The sequence below is a fragment of the Zootoca vivipara genome, chromosome 3 (assembly GCF_965207765.1).
Source record: "Zootoca vivipara chromosome 3, rZooViv2.hap1.1, whole genome shotgun sequence".
NCBI classification, from domain to species: domain Eukaryota; kingdom Metazoa; phylum Chordata; class Lepidosauria; order Squamata; family Lacertidae; genus Zootoca; species Zootoca vivipara.
Genome location: NC_142586.1, coordinates 17,099,506 through 17,120,170, shown reverse-complemented (window position 1 = coordinate 17,120,170; position 20,665 = coordinate 17,099,506). Strand labels below are relative to the sequence as shown.

At 43.0% G+C, this 20,665-nt stretch overlaps 1 protein-coding gene across 1 annotated transcript in view; it reads left to right on the top strand.

The window, feature by feature from the left end:
• Positions 1-20,334, top strand: part of SDC1 (syndecan 1) — a 31,946-nt gene extending 11,612 nt beyond the window's left edge. Inside the window, exons 2-5 of the mRNA XM_035110015.3 lie at positions 14,562-14,643; positions 15,542-16,080; positions 16,319-16,466; positions 18,173-20,334. Of these exons, the coding sequence (XP_034965906.3) occupies positions 14,562-14,643; positions 15,542-16,080; positions 16,319-16,466; positions 18,173-18,339 (936 nt within the window). The 3' untranslated portion in view covers positions 18,340-20,334. The remainder of the gene's footprint in view (positions 1-14,561; positions 14,644-15,541; positions 16,081-16,318; positions 16,467-18,172) is intronic.
• The last annotated feature ends 331 nt before the right edge of the window (positions 20,335-20,665 follow it).

Sequence of the window (20,665 nt, the reverse complement as noted above, 5' to 3'; positions counted from 1 at the left end):
CGGTATGAGAATGGGGAAGCTACTTGATTAGATATCAAAAAGTGCAGCTCTCCCATGCCATCTTAACTGTTGGTAAATGATAAGGAAGCGCTCAAGAGGACATTGCACTTTACCAAGTTTTACTTGAAGGGTCCTTACAGTTTTTCTATGAAGAGCCTTGGAGCCAGCTTTTTTCATTGGTTTTCTTCCACTTTTGTACAAAGGTGGGTGGGATTTCCAGCAAAGTGGGGAGGACTCATTGCTCAAAGCTGGATGACAGTGCAATCCTGTACATGTTGTCTTGGAAGTAAGTGTCCCTGAATTCAATGGAACTTGCTCCCAGGTAAGTTATGCACAGATTTGCAGACTAACCCCCCCCCAAAAAATCCTTTCTTACCCTACAGCTCTTTCCATCTCAAGCTTAACATGGTTTTTATTATTATTTAATGTCTGAGTATTCTGCAAATATTGCACCTTGTGAAATGTGAATGCAAGAATATATGGCGTTGAAAGGCAGAAGTAAGCTTTGCTGAAAAGGGCAGCACAGTGTTATAGTGGTGAGCTATACAATTTTGCAACACAGCTTCAAAGTTGTTCCAAGAGAGACTGTTGACTCCATAAGAGTAATGGGATATATGGTGGCTAACAGGGTAGAAGAGTCTCATAAACGGTTTCCACAGGTGAGAGTGCATGACCTCTTGTTTGCCTGAAAATACAGATATTGACCATAGATATCGGTAATACATGGAGGTTGCATTATAACAACAAAAAAAGGGGGGATAGCACTGAAAACTTGTCTTTTGTAGATTGCCTCAAGTGATTTGTAGGCTGACACATATTCCTGCTCAAAACGCCATGCATGCTCCAGAAGTAAATTCCATTGAACTCCATGGTATTTTCTTATGAATAAACAAGCATGCATAGGGTTGTCCTGTTAAGGGAATGGTAATGATGGGGAGTGAAACTTCACATGCACACTCGTTCCCGACTTTTGTAGTATTTTAGATTTACTTGGTCTGTGGTTATTCCTCCCCCCCCCCACTTTTAAAAACAGCTATTTGAATAGATTCCCCATGTGATGGCAGCAATTTCAGATATCTCACAGACGAAAGAACCTTGTTTGCAATTTCATATCAAACACTGGACCAAACTAGTGATGATATAAGAGTTCTTATCATCTGTCATGATTTTTTTAAACAGCTGCAGATTCTCCCCTGCCCCCAAATTGGAACTGTGAGGAGAGTTTCAGCCTCCCACATCTGTTTTGCAATGGGGACAATTTTAAGCCAGGGAAACATGAGGGGTGAATTATTAGCACTCAACACACACAGCCCCATCCTTACATATTAATTTAATGACATACAGTGCTAACTGCAGATACTGCATATCACGTATTGATATTTGGAAAAAAAAAACCCATCATCAATTTAGACAACAGAACAAGTATATTTACCAATGTGGTGCTTGGGTATAATGGATGTCTTTTAAAAATGAAATAAATAATGCTCCATAGTTGCATGAAGGCTGCATATTATGGGTAACCTACCGGTAGAAGAGAACGAGGGATTATAGTTAAGGATATTTGAGATTTAGATTCACTTCCCTATTGACCAATAGCAGAGAGTATTGAATGTTATTTCAAGTTCGTCTCCTTTAGTATTTTGTCAGTACCTGCAATTGTAGCTGCCTCAATGCCAAGTTTGGCCTCTTATGTTTTGGTTGCATCTGAAATTCCCAATTCTCGACCCCACCCTTCAATTGAGAAGCTTAGAGGCACAATGAATGTTGTACTCTTCTCTGCACTAAATTGAGGGCTTTACTCAATGAACTGTGGCTTAAAATGGCATGCTGAGGCATGACTAAATACACAATAGTCCTTCACAATGGAACTCATTTTTTATATACCTTAAGTCTATCAAAATGTCTTCTGACTCGAGGTTAAAACTAATTCAAGAGAAAATTGGCCTACATACTCAATCAGCACCGTGTTTAATTAAATTCAGGAGGGGTGTGTGAGTGAGTAGATGAGAATCTGTTTCAGACAGCCAGTCTGCAAGTGTCCAAAAAGTAATAAAAGTTTACCTTGGCAACACTTTGTATACTACCTGCTTCTTGGTGGGACTAACTGATTAGAATATCGCAAGGGAAAAGATTACGTGAGCTCTCAGAACAAGCACCGATGCCAAGCATGGAACCTATGCATGCAGCATGCTGAAGGTACTATCAGTGATACAAGGCAACATCTTGTTTATCATCTGAATCACTCCTCTAACATTTGAGTAACATTGCAGTTTGAAAGCTAAGTTGTATGCTAGACACTGAACTCTTAACCTGTCAGAAGCTTCCGACATGTTTGTAGACTGGATACAAGCAAGATGGTATCTTATTGAGGGTGGGCCTCAGGAGTAGCTTCTTATTTCGACGAGCCTCCCTCGGACCCTTGTATTGCAAGGCTTTGTACCCCAGTCCTATGCACTGTGCATGGTTAAAACTGGAATTTGCTGCCATAATTGTATGACTGTAAAAGGGGGTTAAAGAAATTCATGGAAGATGAGTTTAAGTTATTTCTGCCTCCAGTGTCAGAGGCAGCATGCCTCTGAATACCAGTTCCTGGGAATAACAAGTGAGGAAAAGTGGTGCTGCATAGAGACATAGGACCTAGGTCCTGCTTGGTGTCTTTCTACTCAGGCACCTGTTTGGCCACCGTGAGAACAGGATGCTAGACTTGATGGGTCGTTGGCAAGACTCTTCGTATGTTCCTCACTGTGCTAACAACTATGACCCAAAGCTCTCCTCTCCTCTCCTCTTATGGCCAGTTCAGACCCCATTAGCATATATGTGAAGTTAGGATTTTTATATTTGCATCCCAGTGTGCATCGCTTCACTTTTGCTTACACCGAGCAGCGTTTGCCATTTTTATTTCCCAACTAGCTGGCCCAGCCACGCGTTGCTGTGGGTTTTGTGTTAAATCAAACTTTTCCTGTTAAATTGACCTTCAAGTCTCCCTTCAGAGTCCCCTCATCTGCCCTGTCCCAACCCTGACTCCCCTACTGTAAGTTTCAAAAATAAGACTCCCCCACCCACACGTGTTCCTGAAAATGTCCCCACCCCCACTGCTTTTGCTGACTCAGGGTCCTACCTCCCCCCCCATGGCTATGTGTCCCCCCTCCCTTTGTTGTGCCATATCCCTGTGAGCCCCCTCCCTTTGTTGTGCCTCATCCCTGTGCCCCCCCCATTGTGAAAGGCCCTATTCTGTTTGTTTTTGCCTGTGGCTTACTGAATGCTGCAGCCTACTCAGTTTTCCCTGCTTGGCAATGCTGCGGCCTGTTGAAAAAAGCTGGGCCTTGTTGCTGCAAAAGGACTGTGTTCAGTTGGTTGCTGTGGAATTTTGTGATGTCATCTGGCAGTGCAGCTTTGGAGGCGACAGGGTGTGATCTGCCTTTCTATTGGATGCTGCTGGAGTTTTCAGAGCTTCTGGTGGTGACGTCTAATTTGGGCACCACTTTTTTGTGTTTAATCGTTATTTTAGGTGTGAAAGGTGTGGTTTTTAGGGAAAAAAATAATGCCAGATCCCTCCCTGATGGGCATGGAACATTGTGGCCAAATTTGTTACATTACGGTTCAGCAGTTATGGAGAAAGGCTGTGATCTCCGCGCGCGCAATGCCTACATTTATATATAGATAGATTCATCCAGTTTGGAGAGTTCCTTTTTGAATTCCTTGCAACTGCTTTACTTTTGTGCAGTTGGCCAGATTCTACATAAACTCACATGCCCCCTTGCTATCCTCTATCTAGGCAATCGAAAATAATTATCAGAGGTACAGACACATTCGTGCTTAAGTGTGTGAAGCAAGGCAAGTGAGGAATCTGGCCTGGAGAGAGACTCAAGGGTCAGGCAGAGGCCTGGAGGGCTTAATTGGGGCCCTGGAGTAGTTAAAAAGGATCCCAAATCCAGATCCTCCATCCCTCCATTGTAAGAACTGTCAGCTTTTTCCCGTTTCTTAACCAATTCCTGGTCCATAAGATCACCTGCCCTATTTTCCCATAACTGCTAAGCTCACTAAGGAGTTTCTGATGAGGACTTTGTCAAAAGCTTGTTGAAAGTTTAAGTACACAAACGAAATAAAACCAGAAGTCAAGTTCAAGCAAAATGGCAGCAGAAGAATTAGGAATTCCAGTGTGAGAGTTGTCTAATGTTCTCTTCATGCCCCAAAACCTGGAATGGTGCAGGAGAAACCTAGTAAGGGAATTCCATAGACAAAGTGCCATTACTGGAAAAGGTTGTTCTAGTTGCCACCCACATTACTTCTGATGGCAGGGGACTTGGAGAGCCTTCAGAATATAATATTAATGCACAGGTAGAATTGTGCAAGAGGAGGGTTATTATTATCCAGGCCACATACAGATGCGCTCAGGTTGTCGGCTTTCAGCTTATCCATTGTTTTGCGGGTCAGATCTGTTTCTCCCATAAGCATGATGGTGCCACATCAAGCTTGCAGAAGGTGGCTCCTTGTGAAATTGTTAGTTCCAGAGCCTTAGTTGTAGTAAGCCTTGGGGGTTGCTTGTGGAATACATCAGCAGAAGGTCCTTTGCCTACGTAAACAGGTCCCCAGACTGCTCAGTGCCATGCAGCTGGCTTTGCTGTGCTCAGATCAGAGATAACCTTCACAGCTCAGCAGGCCTCACAGAGCTGAAAGATAAGAGCATGTGGGTGTGTTTGTGTCTTCATCTGTGAGGGCTGATGGAAAAGACATCTGTATATGCTTTGTTCAGTAGAAAAGAATCAGCGGTCACCTCTGCTGGGAGGAGTCTTAAGGTAAAAAAATAATAGGTTACCTTGATGGGCTTAATGTGCTTTTCCAACCACAGAGGATAAGTGCAGCTTGTGATCGCCCTTTCAGCTCTGTCATAAAATTTGCTGCAAACCCTTAGCCAGTTTCGGTGTCTTTTCTGCTTCAGCCCTTGCTTTCTAAAAGTTGAATACTGGCCTAATTACCTCTGGGGTGGTGAAAGGGATTACTTATGTAATAAGGGGAGATGTTCACACATCACTTTTTGTAAGATTATGCCCCTAGTGATGTCTCTTTCATCCTTTTTACTCTAATTGAGTTTGTGTTAACTATTGGCCTTGATCCTCAGGTCACTAAGGGATAATTTTGTGGTGATTACTAATGCACTTCCTGTGAGCCAAAGATTCTGCCTGGTCCTCGGCATAATGGGACTTGCGTGCCAAGCACAAAAAGGGGAGGGAGGTAGCAGAATTAAATATTTGGACCTGACACGGGTCCAGGAGGCAAAAGGAATCTGGTTGGTTGAAGGAGTAAGGGGGACTAGTAGGCCCGGTGTCTCTCAAAGCTGGGTCCCCAGCTGTTTTTGGACGACAACTCTCATCATCCCTGACCACTGGTCCTGCTAGCTAAGGATGATGGGAGTTGTGGTCCAAAAATAGCTGGGGAAACGCTAGGATAAATCGGGCATGGGCAGACCTCAGGCTTGTCAGATACCCTTGTAATAGATCCACAAGAGCCAAGTGCAAAGGAAATGCAGTTTTAAAGATCAGGGTGCCTCTGAACACACTCTTGAATCTAGTGCAGGGGTCAGCAACCTTTTTCAGCCCTGGGCCGGTCCACCGTCCCTCAGACCATGTGGTGGGCCGGACTATATTTTGAAGGGAAAAAATGAACCAATTCCTATGCCCCACAAATAACTCAGAGATGCATTTTAAATAAAAGCACACATTCTACTCATGTAAAAACGCACTGATTCCTGGGCCATCCGTGGGCCGGATTGAGAAGACGATTGGGCCACATGTGGCCCACGGACCTTAGGTTGCCTACCCCGGTCTAGAGTTTTTCTTTCAGTACCAGAACTTAACTGAGGTCAGCATCCACATCATGCATTTAAAACATTGTTGTACCACTTCAGCAGTCATTGAGAATCCAGGGGACACTAGTGCAAGGATGCTAGCTCTGCGAAGTCAACAGCCTCAACAAACTGCAGTTCCCTGGATTCTTAGGGAGGAAGCCATGGCTGTTAGGTCACACTCACAACATACATTTAAAGCACTGAGTTGAGCTCCCAGCTATTTCACATGGGAGTCCTCTCCTCCTTAGCTTCCTTCATATCGGAAGCCTACTTTAGGGGAAAGTACTTCCGTTGCTTGCGGACCTACTGGAAATCATGCAGAGATCCATCAGTAGATCTGCCCCCTCCCCCTGGGTCAAATAGGCAATGACAAGGGGTAAATAGATGTCTCTGATTCAGGTGACAAAAAAACTCCAAACACTGCAAGACTTCATTTCTAGGTTGTCTAATACTTTTGTAGCCTGGCGTACACAAGAAGCAGGTGGTAGAAGACAATGCTTCAGATTGCAGGCAGGAATCCTGTGCTTATTATGGCACCCCATTATTATTCTAATATTACAATTAATTATCACCCATCCTTCAACCTAAGGTCCCGGGGTGGATTGCAGAAATTAAAACATGGTTAAACACGCTAAACACAACCCTGCCCAAAACCAAGCATAGCAAGAAGAGGACTCCTCTCTCAGCCCACTTCTTGCTGTGCTAGTTTTCTACTTGCATGGAATCTTTTATGCAAGGGAGCATTTGAAAACCACGACCGTCCCACCTGCAGTCTGAAGTGATATGCTACCTTCTCTCGTGCCATTTTGCAGCATCTGTAAATCATGACTCAACTCTTGTTTGAAATGCTTAACTGTCTTTTTCTCCTCTGGGCATACAAGCTCAGTGGGAGAGAGCAGAACTTGCTGTGAAGTTACACACACACACACACACACACACACACACACACACACACACACAGCACCCGAAAAACCATAATATATTTTATTGATGACTATATTGGGTTAAATTCAATTTCTGCCATCACTTAGCACATTATGTGGAATAGGCTATGTTACCTATTATTCCATTCATTCTTGGCTTGTGTTCAGGAGAAACTGGGAGGTCCGTCCATGTCTTGGTATATGTTTCTCAAAGAGCAGAGCTTATTTAACAGGCAAAACTATTAATGACTTTTGCTTCATTTTAGAAGATCATTTGCGAGGGTTGGGGGGCAGGGAGGTACTTAAATGCCACAGCTTTCAGAGGAACGAGTTATAATATGCCAAGTCCTTTCTTTGAGCTTTTCGAACACCCCAGATGGAGGTCTGCATAAGGAAATGGCACCTTTTAAAACTGTCTTTTTAAATGTACAGCTCCATCCTGCTGAAGCCAATGACTAGTATATGGTGCTTCCTTAACTGTAAGTAGGAACAGATGACTTTAAAAGGGGGAAATACTGTATGCCCACTGTAGAGCACTGGCAGTAGAGCATTGGCACTGTAGAGTTGGCTGGCAGACTTAGAACAGAGACTTGTACAATAGTCACACTCCTGGTCACCTGTGGTGAGTAAGAATTGCCTAGTTGTCATTGAAACCAGATACAACTGACGCTAGCATCTGTGGCCATGTGGGCTAGTTGAGATTCTTGGGAGCTAGTTAACTTGAAACTTCTTAACAAAGCTGTCATAATGTGTCCACCATGACACCTATCTATAACCTGATCTGAACTGTAACTATCAGTTTTGGAAACTTAAGCTAGGTGCCAAATGGCCCCTTAAATTGAGGTTAGTCACCAAAACAGAATGTCTAGTTGCCATTTTGGGGCAAGATAGCTCTAAAGTCTTATTTTTCAAATGAAGGACTGACTGTGATTGATTCTCAATTAAACATTTGGCTAGTTCAGATGACAACCTTGAGCTAGCTTAAGAACTTAGAGAACATAAAGAAGAAAGTCACTTGATCCTTGGCCTATTTCGACCTCTTTTTCTTAATGGTGACTACTCCTGCTCCAGCTGCACAGAAAAAGCAATTTGGTTCCAGAAATTCATTCTGATTGTGCAGATAAAATATCACTGATAGAATTCTACCGAGTGGGGTATTATGTGTGAAAACAGTCCAGATCCAATGATCTGGCGCCTGGCTAATTTCAAACACTGGTAACTACATTCTCAGGTTCCCAGGATAAAATATTGTTGACGTGCAAACTAGCATAAGGATAGGTCCTGGTTGGACCAAACTGGGCACTCAAATAAGTGAAAACAGGGCCTGGGAATAAGTGCAGGGCCTGGGAAATGGTGAGCTTCCAAGTAAGTAAATCTTTATTACGGTCACCGACCAGCTTCCAAGTATTCGTTAGTGGCACAATGAACTACAGTGTCTTGGTGAACAACCCCATGTTTGCAAGTAGTTGGAGTGTTCCCACTTGGCTTTTAACTTTGGATGACCTGGCACACTCTTGGCACTTGTGATCTCAACAGTCCATCTTGCCACCGGCCACGTGGTCTGTGCAACCACCAGAATGATAGCATGTGGAAATGTCGCAAGGAATAGGGTGGCTGCTCTCTTGTGTCTTGTGGGAAAAAGTGTGGGCTAACCTGCCTCTTCCGACATACTTTTTGTCATACTATAATTGTGCTGTACCATCTTGACCTATATAGCATCTTAATGGTGTACATAAAAGCTATGGCTTTAACGTACTGTTGGAAGAAATGGTGAATTATCCCAGTAAATTGCTTTTAAAAGTGTTTCCCTCTCACCTTTGAATGAAAGGAATGAAGATAGCTTAGTCGGTAGAGCATGAGACCCTTAATCTCAGGGCTGTGGGTTCAAGCCCCATGTTGGGCAAAAGATTCCTGCACTGCAAGACTCGATGACCCTCATGGTCCCTTCCAACTCTATAATTTTATGATTCCATGAATGGAAAACCTCATTGCATCAGCCTTGCTTACTCCTAGGTCATGCTTCCTGTTTGTTGCAATAAGTGGTGAGGTAAATCTTTCAGGTGGGAAATAATCTAAAGATTGAAAGTCATGGCCAAAGCTTGACTAGGAGGATGTGGGTGTTGTCTGAACATCCTAATCCATTGCCTTGATGGGCTTTGCTCACAAGAGGCCATATCTGCCAAAACATATCCTGATATCAAGTGTCCAGGCTTACCTTGCAGTGTCAGAGAGAGATAGCAATGAGTCAGCATGGAAACTGCGTGGTGTCTCCCTCTCAAGGACAACCTACTGTCTGGATCAGACACCTGCTAAAATGTTATTCACGTGGGAGGCAAGTCTAGCAGTGTCACAGCAAAGCAAGCAAGGACAACACAGTACAGTGGTACCTTGATCCGTTCCGGAAGTCTGTTCCAAAACCAAAGCATTCCAAAACCAAGGCGTGCTTTCCCATAGAAAGTAATGCAAAATGGATTAATTCATTTCAGACTTTTGATCCATAAAATGAAAGCGATAAACAATGTACAGTGGTACCTCGGTTTGCTGCCAAGGAGTGTGGTGGAGTCTCCTTCTTTGGAGGTCTTTAAGTAGAGGCTTGACAGGCATATGTCAAGAATGCTTTGATGGTGTTTCCTGCTTGGCCAGGGGGTTGGACTGGATGGCCCTTGTGGTCTCTTCCAACTCTATGATTCTATTCTATGATTCAAGCAAATTTAAACACTTTTAGATATAGTTAAATGAAAAAGGTGTAGTGCTGTCCACACTCTTCCAAGCCCAGCTAATGGAGTTTCTGGTATTCCTTCATCTACTAACTCAAGCTTGAGTTGACAGAAGCCACTCAAGCATGTTCAGTCTCCATACAAGATCTGAATGGTTTGTACATGTCACAAGATGTCTTTGGCCTAGCTTACAGTAATAGTTGATGGGATGATAAGATCGGTTTCTGGATAATGCCACATCAGACTACAGCTGCCAGATCTCATGGTTGAAGGCTCCTCTGTATTAAAGCAGCTGAGGCTAGAAAATTAGATACTGTGAAGAGTTCTCATCTAGCTTCTGCCTCCCGATGTGCAAGTACAGGATTCCACCTACCCCATGGGATGGCTTCTAACTATGCAATCTTCCTCAGGCAGTTTGAAGTGGTAGAGTCCAAGCACCGATGTGTCAGCTGCTTTCACCCAAAGGCAGCTTGTTGCTTCAGCCAAATAACTTTCTAGAACTTGTTTTCTTCAGAGTGGAATTATCAGCAGGCAGCTAAGGGAGGGTTAGAATTTCGAGATAATCTTGTTAGAACCCCAAATGACAATAGATCTTCTTGTTGTTTTTCCCCCCTTGAAGGCCAGCTGCTGCTTAATAAGCAACCCACATTAAGAGCCACCGATTGGTCTAAGCAGTTGGACCTGCTCTGCTTGAAGCCCAACAGGCTGTAGCTGAGCAAAGTGCATGGCACTATAGCTCATTAAGAACTTGCACGCTGAGTAAAACGAGCAGCTGCACAGTTTGCAAAGTGGTGAGTTAAAGTGGTGAAGCTTGCAAAGCTTTCTCAATCGCCTTCCTTGTTCTTGAACTTCAGAATCTTTTGAAAAGTTGGAGCAGCTAAAATTAGCAGATGGTGACCAACATCACCACACATACAGCTGTCCTTTATTGAAGCTCAGAGACAGCTGATCTCAATCTTAAATCCTACAAGATAATACTACAATATAATTTGCTGGTGTTTTTTTTTTAAAAAAAAGACTAAATTGAGAAGAGAATTTTGGTTGCATTGGTCTGAACGCCACAAGAGTTCTGGCTTGAACTCAATAGAATATATTCTTGGAACTCCAGTGATGGAGTTGGCACCAATCCAATATATTTTGGTGCCTGAAGCAGAGCCCTAGTTCCTAGGGCCAACACTCGTTTTTCTGTACCTTTTTGGACACCAGTTCTTTCCTTCAGTCAGCTCTCCACTTCATGGTGCTGTTTGAAATAGGTTCCTTGTGGTCAACCTCAAGGCATAATCCATGGCATAATGACCTACCCCAGATATTTAGTGTGTAGCCTGTAAAATATTAGACCACCACCCCCATTTCGATGTAAATACTATGGGCATAACTCAAGTTGATAATCCAGCTGTTTTAGGAAAGCATCAAGAAAAATCATGTGTGTCTTAAAATACTTCCCACACATGTCTCATTTGAAATAGGGTGGGGAAGAAGAGACTATTACTTTGTCTCCACCTGGAGAATATATATCCTTCCCATCCACTGCCCTCCAGTTGAGACATCCTTGAAATGCATGTATTCAGAGTGTCTTCATAAATGCTGCTGGAAGTACAGTATAGGGGGAACCCGGCAAAAACATGTGCTATACCAAAGACAGCATTCAGAGACTTGAATAGGAAATAGTTGTGTCAATCTCTTGTTATCAAAGAAACCCAGCCAGAGAGTAGAGATGTTCAAAGAACTTTCTGCAGATTTCAATTCAAAGAGGCTGGATCCACAACTCCTGCAATAATGTGCGTGTTGGGGTGTGCTGATCCTTTGGAATTCGTGCTTGGAAATTCAACATGTATTAACGGTTTCTGATAAAAATGTGATATAATTAATGTGTCTCTTATGTGAGTTACATATTAGTTCATGCTTTTCAAAATAATTTTAAAAAGTTGTCACCCCTCCCCCAATGAAAGCGGTGACTAGATAATCTGTTTTGGTGCCCACAACCTAGGTCCCAGGAACCATTGGGCTCCTAGCTTTTCTATCCCAGTTTCTAACACTGTTTGATATCTTGAGAGCCAAAATCATAGGACCTGTAACACTATATATTTTTTATTTTTAAAGGTATGCATTTGCAGTCAAATTGCCTGGAGGTGAAGAGTAACAAGCGCTTCTCACAAGTTCATGAGAAGAGTGTAGGGCTACCAGAAGTCTCCCCTGTGGCTATCTACCTCCAGTATAGAGATGCTTTTTTTATTTTAACAAACTGAACACCTGCATAGAACAAGCTTCTACAAGAAAGTGTTCAGAACAGCATCCACATTGCATGCTTTTGTATCACTGAAAAGTGTCTAGTATTTGAAACTTTTCACTTGATATCCACGAGATGAGGGAAATTATCCATGAGATAAGTTCTAAGAGAGCTTCCAATACTTCTCATTGGGAATGAAAACTGCCAAACATCCCAGGACTGTGTTTGGCTTCTCATCCTCAGGGGAACTTCCTCTTGATCTTCTGGGCAGATTTAGACCTCCAAAGCAATGATCCATAACTAGCTTTCTTCAATGCCAGCAGAATGGTTTGTGTATGCCGGCTTAAGCATTTGGTGCTGCTAGCCCAAATGTGAAAGGTTGCCTTTGTAAATCCTGTAGGGTTAAGGACATTAAAAAAAAAAACAATGCACAAAATCGGTTGCCTCCTAATCCTTGCCTCAGGTGTCAGCATTGTGATGCTGCAGTGGAGGTATGTGAAAGAGACAAAGTGCTATTTCAGAGGCCATGCATTGACACACAGGGTCTGTGATGTAGAACTCCTATGTGGGACATGATGCGGAAATCCTGTTTGAGGAGAGCCAAACGTGAGATCCAGAGCTGCCAAGACTGTTAACTGTACAGTGGTACCTCTACTTACGAATTTAATGCGTTCCAAACGCACATTTGTAAGTCGAAAAAAATTGTAAGTCGGATCCCATAGGAATGCATTGGGAGAAAAAAATCGTAAGTCGAAGCAACCCTATCTAAAAATTCGTAAGTGGAAAAAATCCTATCTAAACCGCATCCAAGATGGCGGACGGAGCTCCATTCGTAAGTAGAAACATTCGTAAGTAGAGTTATTTGTATGTAGAGGTACCACTGTATATGGAAACAACTTCATGCAGATAGGATCATCTGTCTTGGTGCTGGTGACAATTAATCCCAACTGATCCTTCCCTCCAGTGGGCAACCTTTTTTCCACTACCACCACCCAGCCTAATTTCATGTGGCCCTCCAGGTGTTGCAGGCCCACTTTGGCTTCCCAGACTACCCCTCTGGGAACCCTCTTTCTCACTGTGTGCCAGAGGGAAGGAGGGATTGCCAGAGGGAAGGAGGGATGTGGCGATGGCACGGAGTAGCACAGGGCTGCAAATTCTGCCCACTTTTTGCTCCGGCAGCCCCTGGCAGGATAGCCTGGAAGATATGCACCCCTCGAGAGTGAAAAGGTTCCCCAGCTCTGCTCTAAGCCTAGTTTGATATCCTCTTGAAGGCAGGAAGACTGCTGTTCCTTTAACAGTAGAAAGGATGCTTAAAAGGCATGCTGACATAGCTGGAACACAATGGAGAAATGCAATCAAACCATATACCGTAGATAAGATAGCCCTGCAGGACTGTCTCTCTCTCTCTCTCTCTCTCTCTCTCTCTCTCTCTCTCTCTCTCTCTGTGTGTGTGTGTGTGTGTGTATCTTGATCTTGATGTAGCAAAGAGTGCAGATAGGCACTCATACAAAGGGGAATATAACTGTTAAGTTTGCAGAAAATAGCCTTGCAGCACTCTAAATAGAGGATGAGCCCAACATACATGTGAAAAGCTGTCATTACCTACCTAACCTGTCTGCCCAAATGAGGACATGTTGTGTTTCTGTAGTGTCCAGTGTTTTGTGAAAAGGGACTTGGGGAAGGAGTTCATCTGATGCTCGATCTCATCATCAATAAAATGACCATCATTTAGCAAGGATTGTAGGCTTGTTTGTGGATAAGGAAGTTTGTGTTGAGGGCTCTCAGTTGGCCAAATGGCTTGAAAGGAATCTCTGTAATTTCTATATTTGATATAATGCAGCCAAAGAATTTAATGGCTTCAGGGGTATTCTGAACACACATTCACCACAAGCTCTAATATCAGAGTAGAGTTTCTGTGTGCCTTTTTCATGGCCCACAGGCAGTGATGCAGAGCAGAAAAGTTTCCAGTTCTTTTATTTTTCCACACACACACTCCCATGCATTTCTTAAACATGAAAAGATGGCAGTTGCAAGTATGATATTGGCCAATCTTCTCTGTTTCAAAGAAAGTAAACCTGCTAAATTAGATCACACTCTAGGGCATCAGAAAATTTTACATAGCAAACCAATATTTTTTTCTAATGAAAGTTGCTCTAAAATTTTCCAATTCTTACTTTCCCCCTGCTCTTACTTACTTTCTTATTTGACCATGTGTATCTGTTTAATTACACTAATTGCATCTCTTCCCTCGTGCCAATACTTTTCTAAACAAATAGTGGAATGAAATGATTCCGGTATTGCTTGTGTAAGTGTCTAAAAGACACATTGCAGAAAAGAATGTAAATTGGCACCCTTATACAAAACTTCCATGTGTGCCTTGCATGACTCTGAATCTTTGTGTCTTATTGCTATGCAAAAATGAATCATAATTATAAGTTCCTCTGTGGCTCTTCTAATCTCTGTTCTGCAGGTAATTATTATTCACTATGGCTGTGCAGCAAGCTTCATTTTTGTAGTTTACAGTATGGGTATATTCAGAAAGGAGTAGGGAGGTGGAATAAAGCAGTGCAGTTTACAGTGCAACTAACTGCCCTTTGTTCTCAATACTGAATGGTCCAGCTTTGCCAAGAAAGATCTATCAGGGTTTATACGTGTTTGTCTTTGTAAGGGTATTGCAGACACATACTGTGTCCTCTTGCCCTACCCGTAGCCCTAGCAGAATAAAAAGTATTCATCTATATGGCATCCCACCTAGCGTAACGATGGGGATTTTGCTAGGTTATAGTAATGTGTGCAGGAAACAATCAACGGGAGAATATTCTAAATGTACTTTGTTTTCTGTTCTGTAGCAGCCAGCAGACATCAGTTTCCCACCTGAAGACATGGATTCATCTGGTGATGATTATGACTCTTTTTCTGGTTCTGGAGCAGGTATGTTTGCTTCTGTGTCTGCTTAGCTACGAACAAAGCGCTTCCTGAACTCTTGGGTTCTGAACAGCTCTAACTCTGTACGCTTATAGTTAACTAAAGGCCAAATGCCACACTGCTTAGTGTTTATGGCTCTGCACACGCTTATTATTTTCACAACTCTGTGAGGTAGGTTAGGCTGAGAGAGAGAGAGAGAGAGTGATTCTGGTGAGCTTCAGGCTGAGTGGAGATTTGAATCTGGGTCTTTCCTGCTTCACAATCCATCCTGCCTCTCAGTGCTCCTTAGAGTAACTGTTGTGCCTTTATTGCCTATCAAGTTAGGCCGGGACTCAAGGCCGCCTAGTGAGTTTGACAGAGGCCATGTGGCAGGTCTGGGGAACTTCTGGCTTTCCAGATGTTGCCAAACTACTACAACTACCATCATCCCTGGCCCATTAGCCATGCTGCTGAGGTTGATGGGAGCTGTAGTTCAGCAACATTGGGATGGCCAAAGCCTCCCCACACCTATTAAATGGGGCCATCCAGATTTTGTAGTGCCTGCCGTAACCAGAATATAAAAATGGCTATTATAGTTAAATGGTGGCTAGTTCAGATTTCATTTAAAATTGACTGCATGTTAAAATCTTAAGACCCTGTAAGTAGGGATTTCATTTTTCTAGAAAGAACATTAACATAAATAATGAAAAAAGTACCCTGACAGAGACCAATATAGTCAACGTGTGTGTGTGTTTTCTACAACTGGAGAGGGGTGTCATAAATAGTTGGTCATGGGGTGGGCATTGGCTATTGAAGAGAGAGGGATTCCTCAGACTTCTTGAACCACTTGGATGAGCTTATGCAATTTTTGAGGCCTCCTGTGTACTGGCTAAAACGAATACTGATGCTTTGGGTTCTTTGTCAGGCCATCCTGCAACCTTCGATAAAGTTTCACTACAAGGAAGCACAAATATGTCGTCGTTGCCCGAATCCACAACTGACTTGGAATACAAGCAGCCTGAGGTACAGCAAACAGACAGCCCTACAGAAGACTATCCAGGAGGACCTGTATCCCAAACAAGCATACCTTTAGTCCCACTGATGGATCTGGTGACCGACAGTACAGCAGTAGCTACAGAATATGAGCTGGACTCATTTACTGAACAAGGAACAACAAGGTCTCCAGTCATAACGACTAGAATCCCTGCGACTCATCACATTTCCACAGTCAGAACCACAACGTCGCAAATTTCTAGCACACACTTCATTGAGGCAGAAGTCTCCCAAGATGTCCATCAAGGATCTAGCACTGATGATGCAACACCTGCTTTGGACTTTGTGCCGACTAGTGAGAGAAGTCTGGATACTGCAAGTCCCACTACAATACCCTCTGGTGACCAGAATGAAATCCCTTCTCTGCCCGATGACGGAGTCATCCTAATTGATGATGGTTCTGGAAGTAAGGTAAGAACGAGACGCTGTTCACCATGCTGCTACATAAATCAAACTCTTACGCTGAAATGCAATTAATTGCCCTGTGCTGTAGCTTGCAGACTGTTTAAATGCAGACTTCGAGCATATGTCATGATAGAACTTTGAGTAGCAACGGTGCCTCAGAAACTCTTGTGACTGTGTGAACAACATACATGCACTGAATCTGTGGAAGGGAAATTTAAAATGGCGTGGTTGTTCTTCTATGCAGGATGACTTTTCAATTGAGCTACAAGGAGAAAATTCAGTACTAGGAGTGGGACCTCAGCCCGGTGATAAAACAATAGATACAGAAACAAAGAATGCAAAATCTGCAGGAGCCGCCCAAGGAATAATGGACAGGAAAGAAGTTCTAGGAGGTATGTGAAAGTAGATGATCTCTCTCTTTCTCTCTCTTTCTCTCTCCTGGTCCCTCTCCCTCTCCCTCTTCCCCCCGCTTAGTTTAAACTACTTATTGTGCAACCTCTAGCACTATCTCAGTCAACTGTTACTGAGCTGCCATACTGTTTTCTGCACAGCAAAGCTGCAGTATGAACTGAGCCCTACATTTGTCACAACCTCAACAGCTGCTGCAGAGTAGCTGCTCACATTGGCATCACTGTGTGGTTAGTTATGCCCAGGGCAACCCAGTACTATGGCAAGCACCTTACGGGCTGAAGTTACTATACGGCTTTGTGACAACGGATGACAAAGCCTAAGCACAACTAGTGCATCCCCACTCTTGCTTCCTTAGCATGTGGAGGGTGAGCAGAGCCTTTGTGTAGAGGGCACATGACCGGGACCTTAAATACGTGTTCAGAAGGCTGTGCTCAATGGAGAATACTGTCATATGCCCCATTCTTAGCAGCTTGGAGGAAAAAGATTAGCCCCCAAAGGTGTACACTTGGATTGTTTCATCTGGACCAGAAATGGGGAATCTGTAGGCTCTCGGACCTTGTTGGGCTCTCAACTCCCAACCAACATGGCTGATGATGGGAATTTATAGACAAAACAATATCTGGAGGGCATCATGTTGTCTAGCCCTAATCCGGACTGTAGATTCCACAGAAACAACTCTCTTTGTAGCATACCTCAGGCTGGCTGTTCTTTTTACGAAGCGTTGGTCACTCTTGGAGGAACATAAGAAGCATCAATGGGCCCAACCAGATGCCTGTGGGGAACTCTCAAGCAGGGTCTGAGTACATGGGCATGCTTCCCTCCTGTGGTCTCCAGCAGCTGGTATTTGGAAGTGTTAGTGCCTCCAGTTGTGGAGGCAGACCATAGCCATCATGGATAGTTCTCCGAATGGAGAGATGGAGAAAGTAGAGTCCCTCAAGGATTGGTGTTGGGGCCTGTGCTTCTTTTAACTTGTTCATAAATAATCTAGAATTCGGGGTGAGCAGTGAGGTGGCCAGGTTTGCTGGGGGGGAATACTTTATCTTTTTTAAAAACATAATCTTTATCGTTATCACACATTAATGACATAAAACTCAACAGATATTACACAATACACAGTACATATATTTCATACAGTACCTACCCTCGTACCTTTACATTGGACATCACACCACACACATTTGACTTTGCACTTTCCTCTTAATGCTATGTTATCAATCTTAACTCAATACGCATGTCACAGTGGTTCTTCCACGTTTCCTTTTGTTTGTCTATACATATTTTACCATATCTTCCCTCTATTTCCACATTTAGTCTGAATCTGCTAGGAGATTTGCGTTGTCCATAGAGTTTTTAAGATATTCTTTAAAAATTAACCATACTTTATTAACTTTTTGAACAGTGTTTCATTTTACTCCCCCTGTTAGTTTTGCAAGATGTGAATATTCAATCATTTTAGCTAACCAGTCAGATTTGGTGGGGATTATGTTGCTTTTCCAATTTTTCGCTATGAGAATTATTGCCGCTGTGATGGCATACATAAAGAGTGGTCTACACATTTTCTTGATTTCTGAGGACATGATACTGAGCAGGAATGCTTCTGGGTTTTTTGCGTGTGGAAAAAAATACTTTATCACTTCGTTTATTTCTAATCTGAATATATCTAACTCGGCACTTGCTTTTTCCACAGGGGTCATCGCTGGTGGACTAGTAGGTCTGCTGTTTGCTGGATTCCTAGTTGGGTTCATGCTGTACAGAATGAAGAAAAAAGATGAAGGAAGCTACTCACTGGATGAGCCAAAACAGTCAAATGGAGGCTATCAGAAACCACAGAAACAAGAAGAATTCTACGCATGAACAAAGAAAGTTTAAAAGACATTTGGATGTCACCTGGGCATCATGAGTTCTCACTGCGTTTTAAAAAGGGGTGGGGGAAACTAAAAGCCATAGGACTGAGCTGAAGCCTCTGCCTCCTTGCCATTGGGAACGCCTCTATTTTTCCAAAGTCAATCTGGATTAAGTAAAACCATACCTGCTTTCTTGCACAAAGATTACCTTTAAGGTGGAACCTTAGCCCTTAGGACTCCTGGGGAAAAGATAAGGAACCGATTGTATATAGTCTTGACGTCCTAGGAACATGCACCAAGAAATTAGTAAGGTATAATGTGCGTGTGTGTATGCTAAAGACATTTCGGGGCCCCAACGCTTAGTAGCCATCCCTGTGTGCATTAGAGAATGTTCTTTTCTTTTTAAAATAATAATAATAAAACAGGTTATTATGTGGCTTTCAATGTTCCCACCCCTTTTTCAACGGTAACACTCGGTCACTCTATTGCAGCTGAATGGTGTGTGAAAGAAGACCCTCCTCCCCCCTCAAATTAAAAGGTCTGTCCAAAGTGTTGGAGTTCTTAAAAGTTAGGCGTATGACTCCTCTGGAATTCTAGTGGGAGAAATTTTATACACTGTGCTTTGTAAAAATATGAGGGAACGTAGAGGTGGAAGCATGTATTTGAGGTGTGCACACTTTTCCAGTTACTTCTGGTCCTACTGGCTGTAGTGTTGTCCTTGTTCACTGTGTACCAGGTCCACATAGTAGTCCCAGAGCCACCGTTTGTTATCTACCTCTTCTGCATTGCATTTTTTTTTTATAGTGGCTACTTCTCCACTGGATTTCCAAACTCCCTCTGCCACTCGGTACCTAAAACGCTGGGTGTGGCATTCAGCGTACAGGACGGAGCCTGTTAAGGGGTGATGAGAGCTCCTGTTGCTGCCAAGTCCCAGGGACTAGAATCATATTAGACTGGCGTTTGTAGTCGGCGTTCTGGGAGCGCAGGCTCAGCATGCAGAGCCTAAGGGAGTTAGCATCTATTAATGTACGTGGCTGGCTTTTATCTCGGTCCAACTTGTGTCAGAGCGTTAAGAGAGTTTGGAGAGCAAATGCCTTCAGGAGCTGTTCTGTGTAGAAGATGGGGTCAAAGATGGACAGGGTGCCTTTATCTCCTTTGCATGTCCAAAGTGTAAAGTTGGGGGTCTTGTTGGGATGTGTATCGATAGGACCAAACCGGTGAATGTCAGCACTTCCAAAGCAGTATTTAAATGTGTGTTAAGTTACACTGTGTGTGGAGGGAGGCGGAGCTCTCTTGAAAAACAGCTAGCTGGTGTAGAATAAGTATAAGTATATGATTTCTGTAATGTACAGGATGACATGGATGTGAATTATCTCTCTGCTGAACAGTTTTTTTGTGTTTTTTTTTGGTAAAGGCTTTGGGGTTTTTTAGCGGTGGGGGGAAAACCACATACATCACCGTTTTAGGCTCTTCTTTATTTCACCATTTACACTTGTTAGCTTGCAAGACGCTTCTGTAGGCAGAAGAATGAGTTGACACTAGGGCACTGTAAATACATACAGTAAAGTAAGAACCTTTCAAATAAAGCATAATTGTGAGTTTTCAACCAAACAATTGGTGCCTTCCATATATCACTGCCACAAAGATCTATATCTTTGATAGGCTAAACACTTTTTTTTCAGCGTTTGAAACCAGGCTGTCAACTCCTGACTTGCATTCAATACAACTCAGCTACCCATAAGTACCTTTTTACAATGAGGTTTTAAGTGATTGTGTGTCCCTTTTTTATGTACAAAAAGATATCACTGCCTGTCTCGGATCTAGGAAACACACTTCTTTTGGGCAAGATTTAAGTGATAAAATTGGCATGTGCATTTTTAACGGTCGAGCGGAAACTGGAATTCTGTAACTTGCAAATGGCTAATTTTGAAATGCAAGTCCTTCGGTTGGTTCTTTTTGTACTTCTCAAACAGAACACATGCAATAAAAAGGCAGTCTGCCAAAATAAGCTGTCTCATGTCATTACCTGAACCACCTGTCCATACCCAAATTTTTATTTTCAGCGGCTTCTTTTGAGTTGCAAGCCTCAGAAAATGGCACTAGAAACACAGGGTTGCAACTCTGTGTACTGAATGCAGCCTTGTCTTGCCCTCTTGGTTTACTTTTATCTTTTAAGACTTCTATATTGCCCTTCTATATTGCTTATTAATTCTCCTGGGCACCTGAACCTCAGAGTGTGTTGGCAAAGTATTTGGAGCTGGGAATGTCTGGCCCTACAGATGTTGTGTTTAGACTCCAACCCCCCTCAAGCCCAGGCAGCGTAGGGTTGGTGCAAA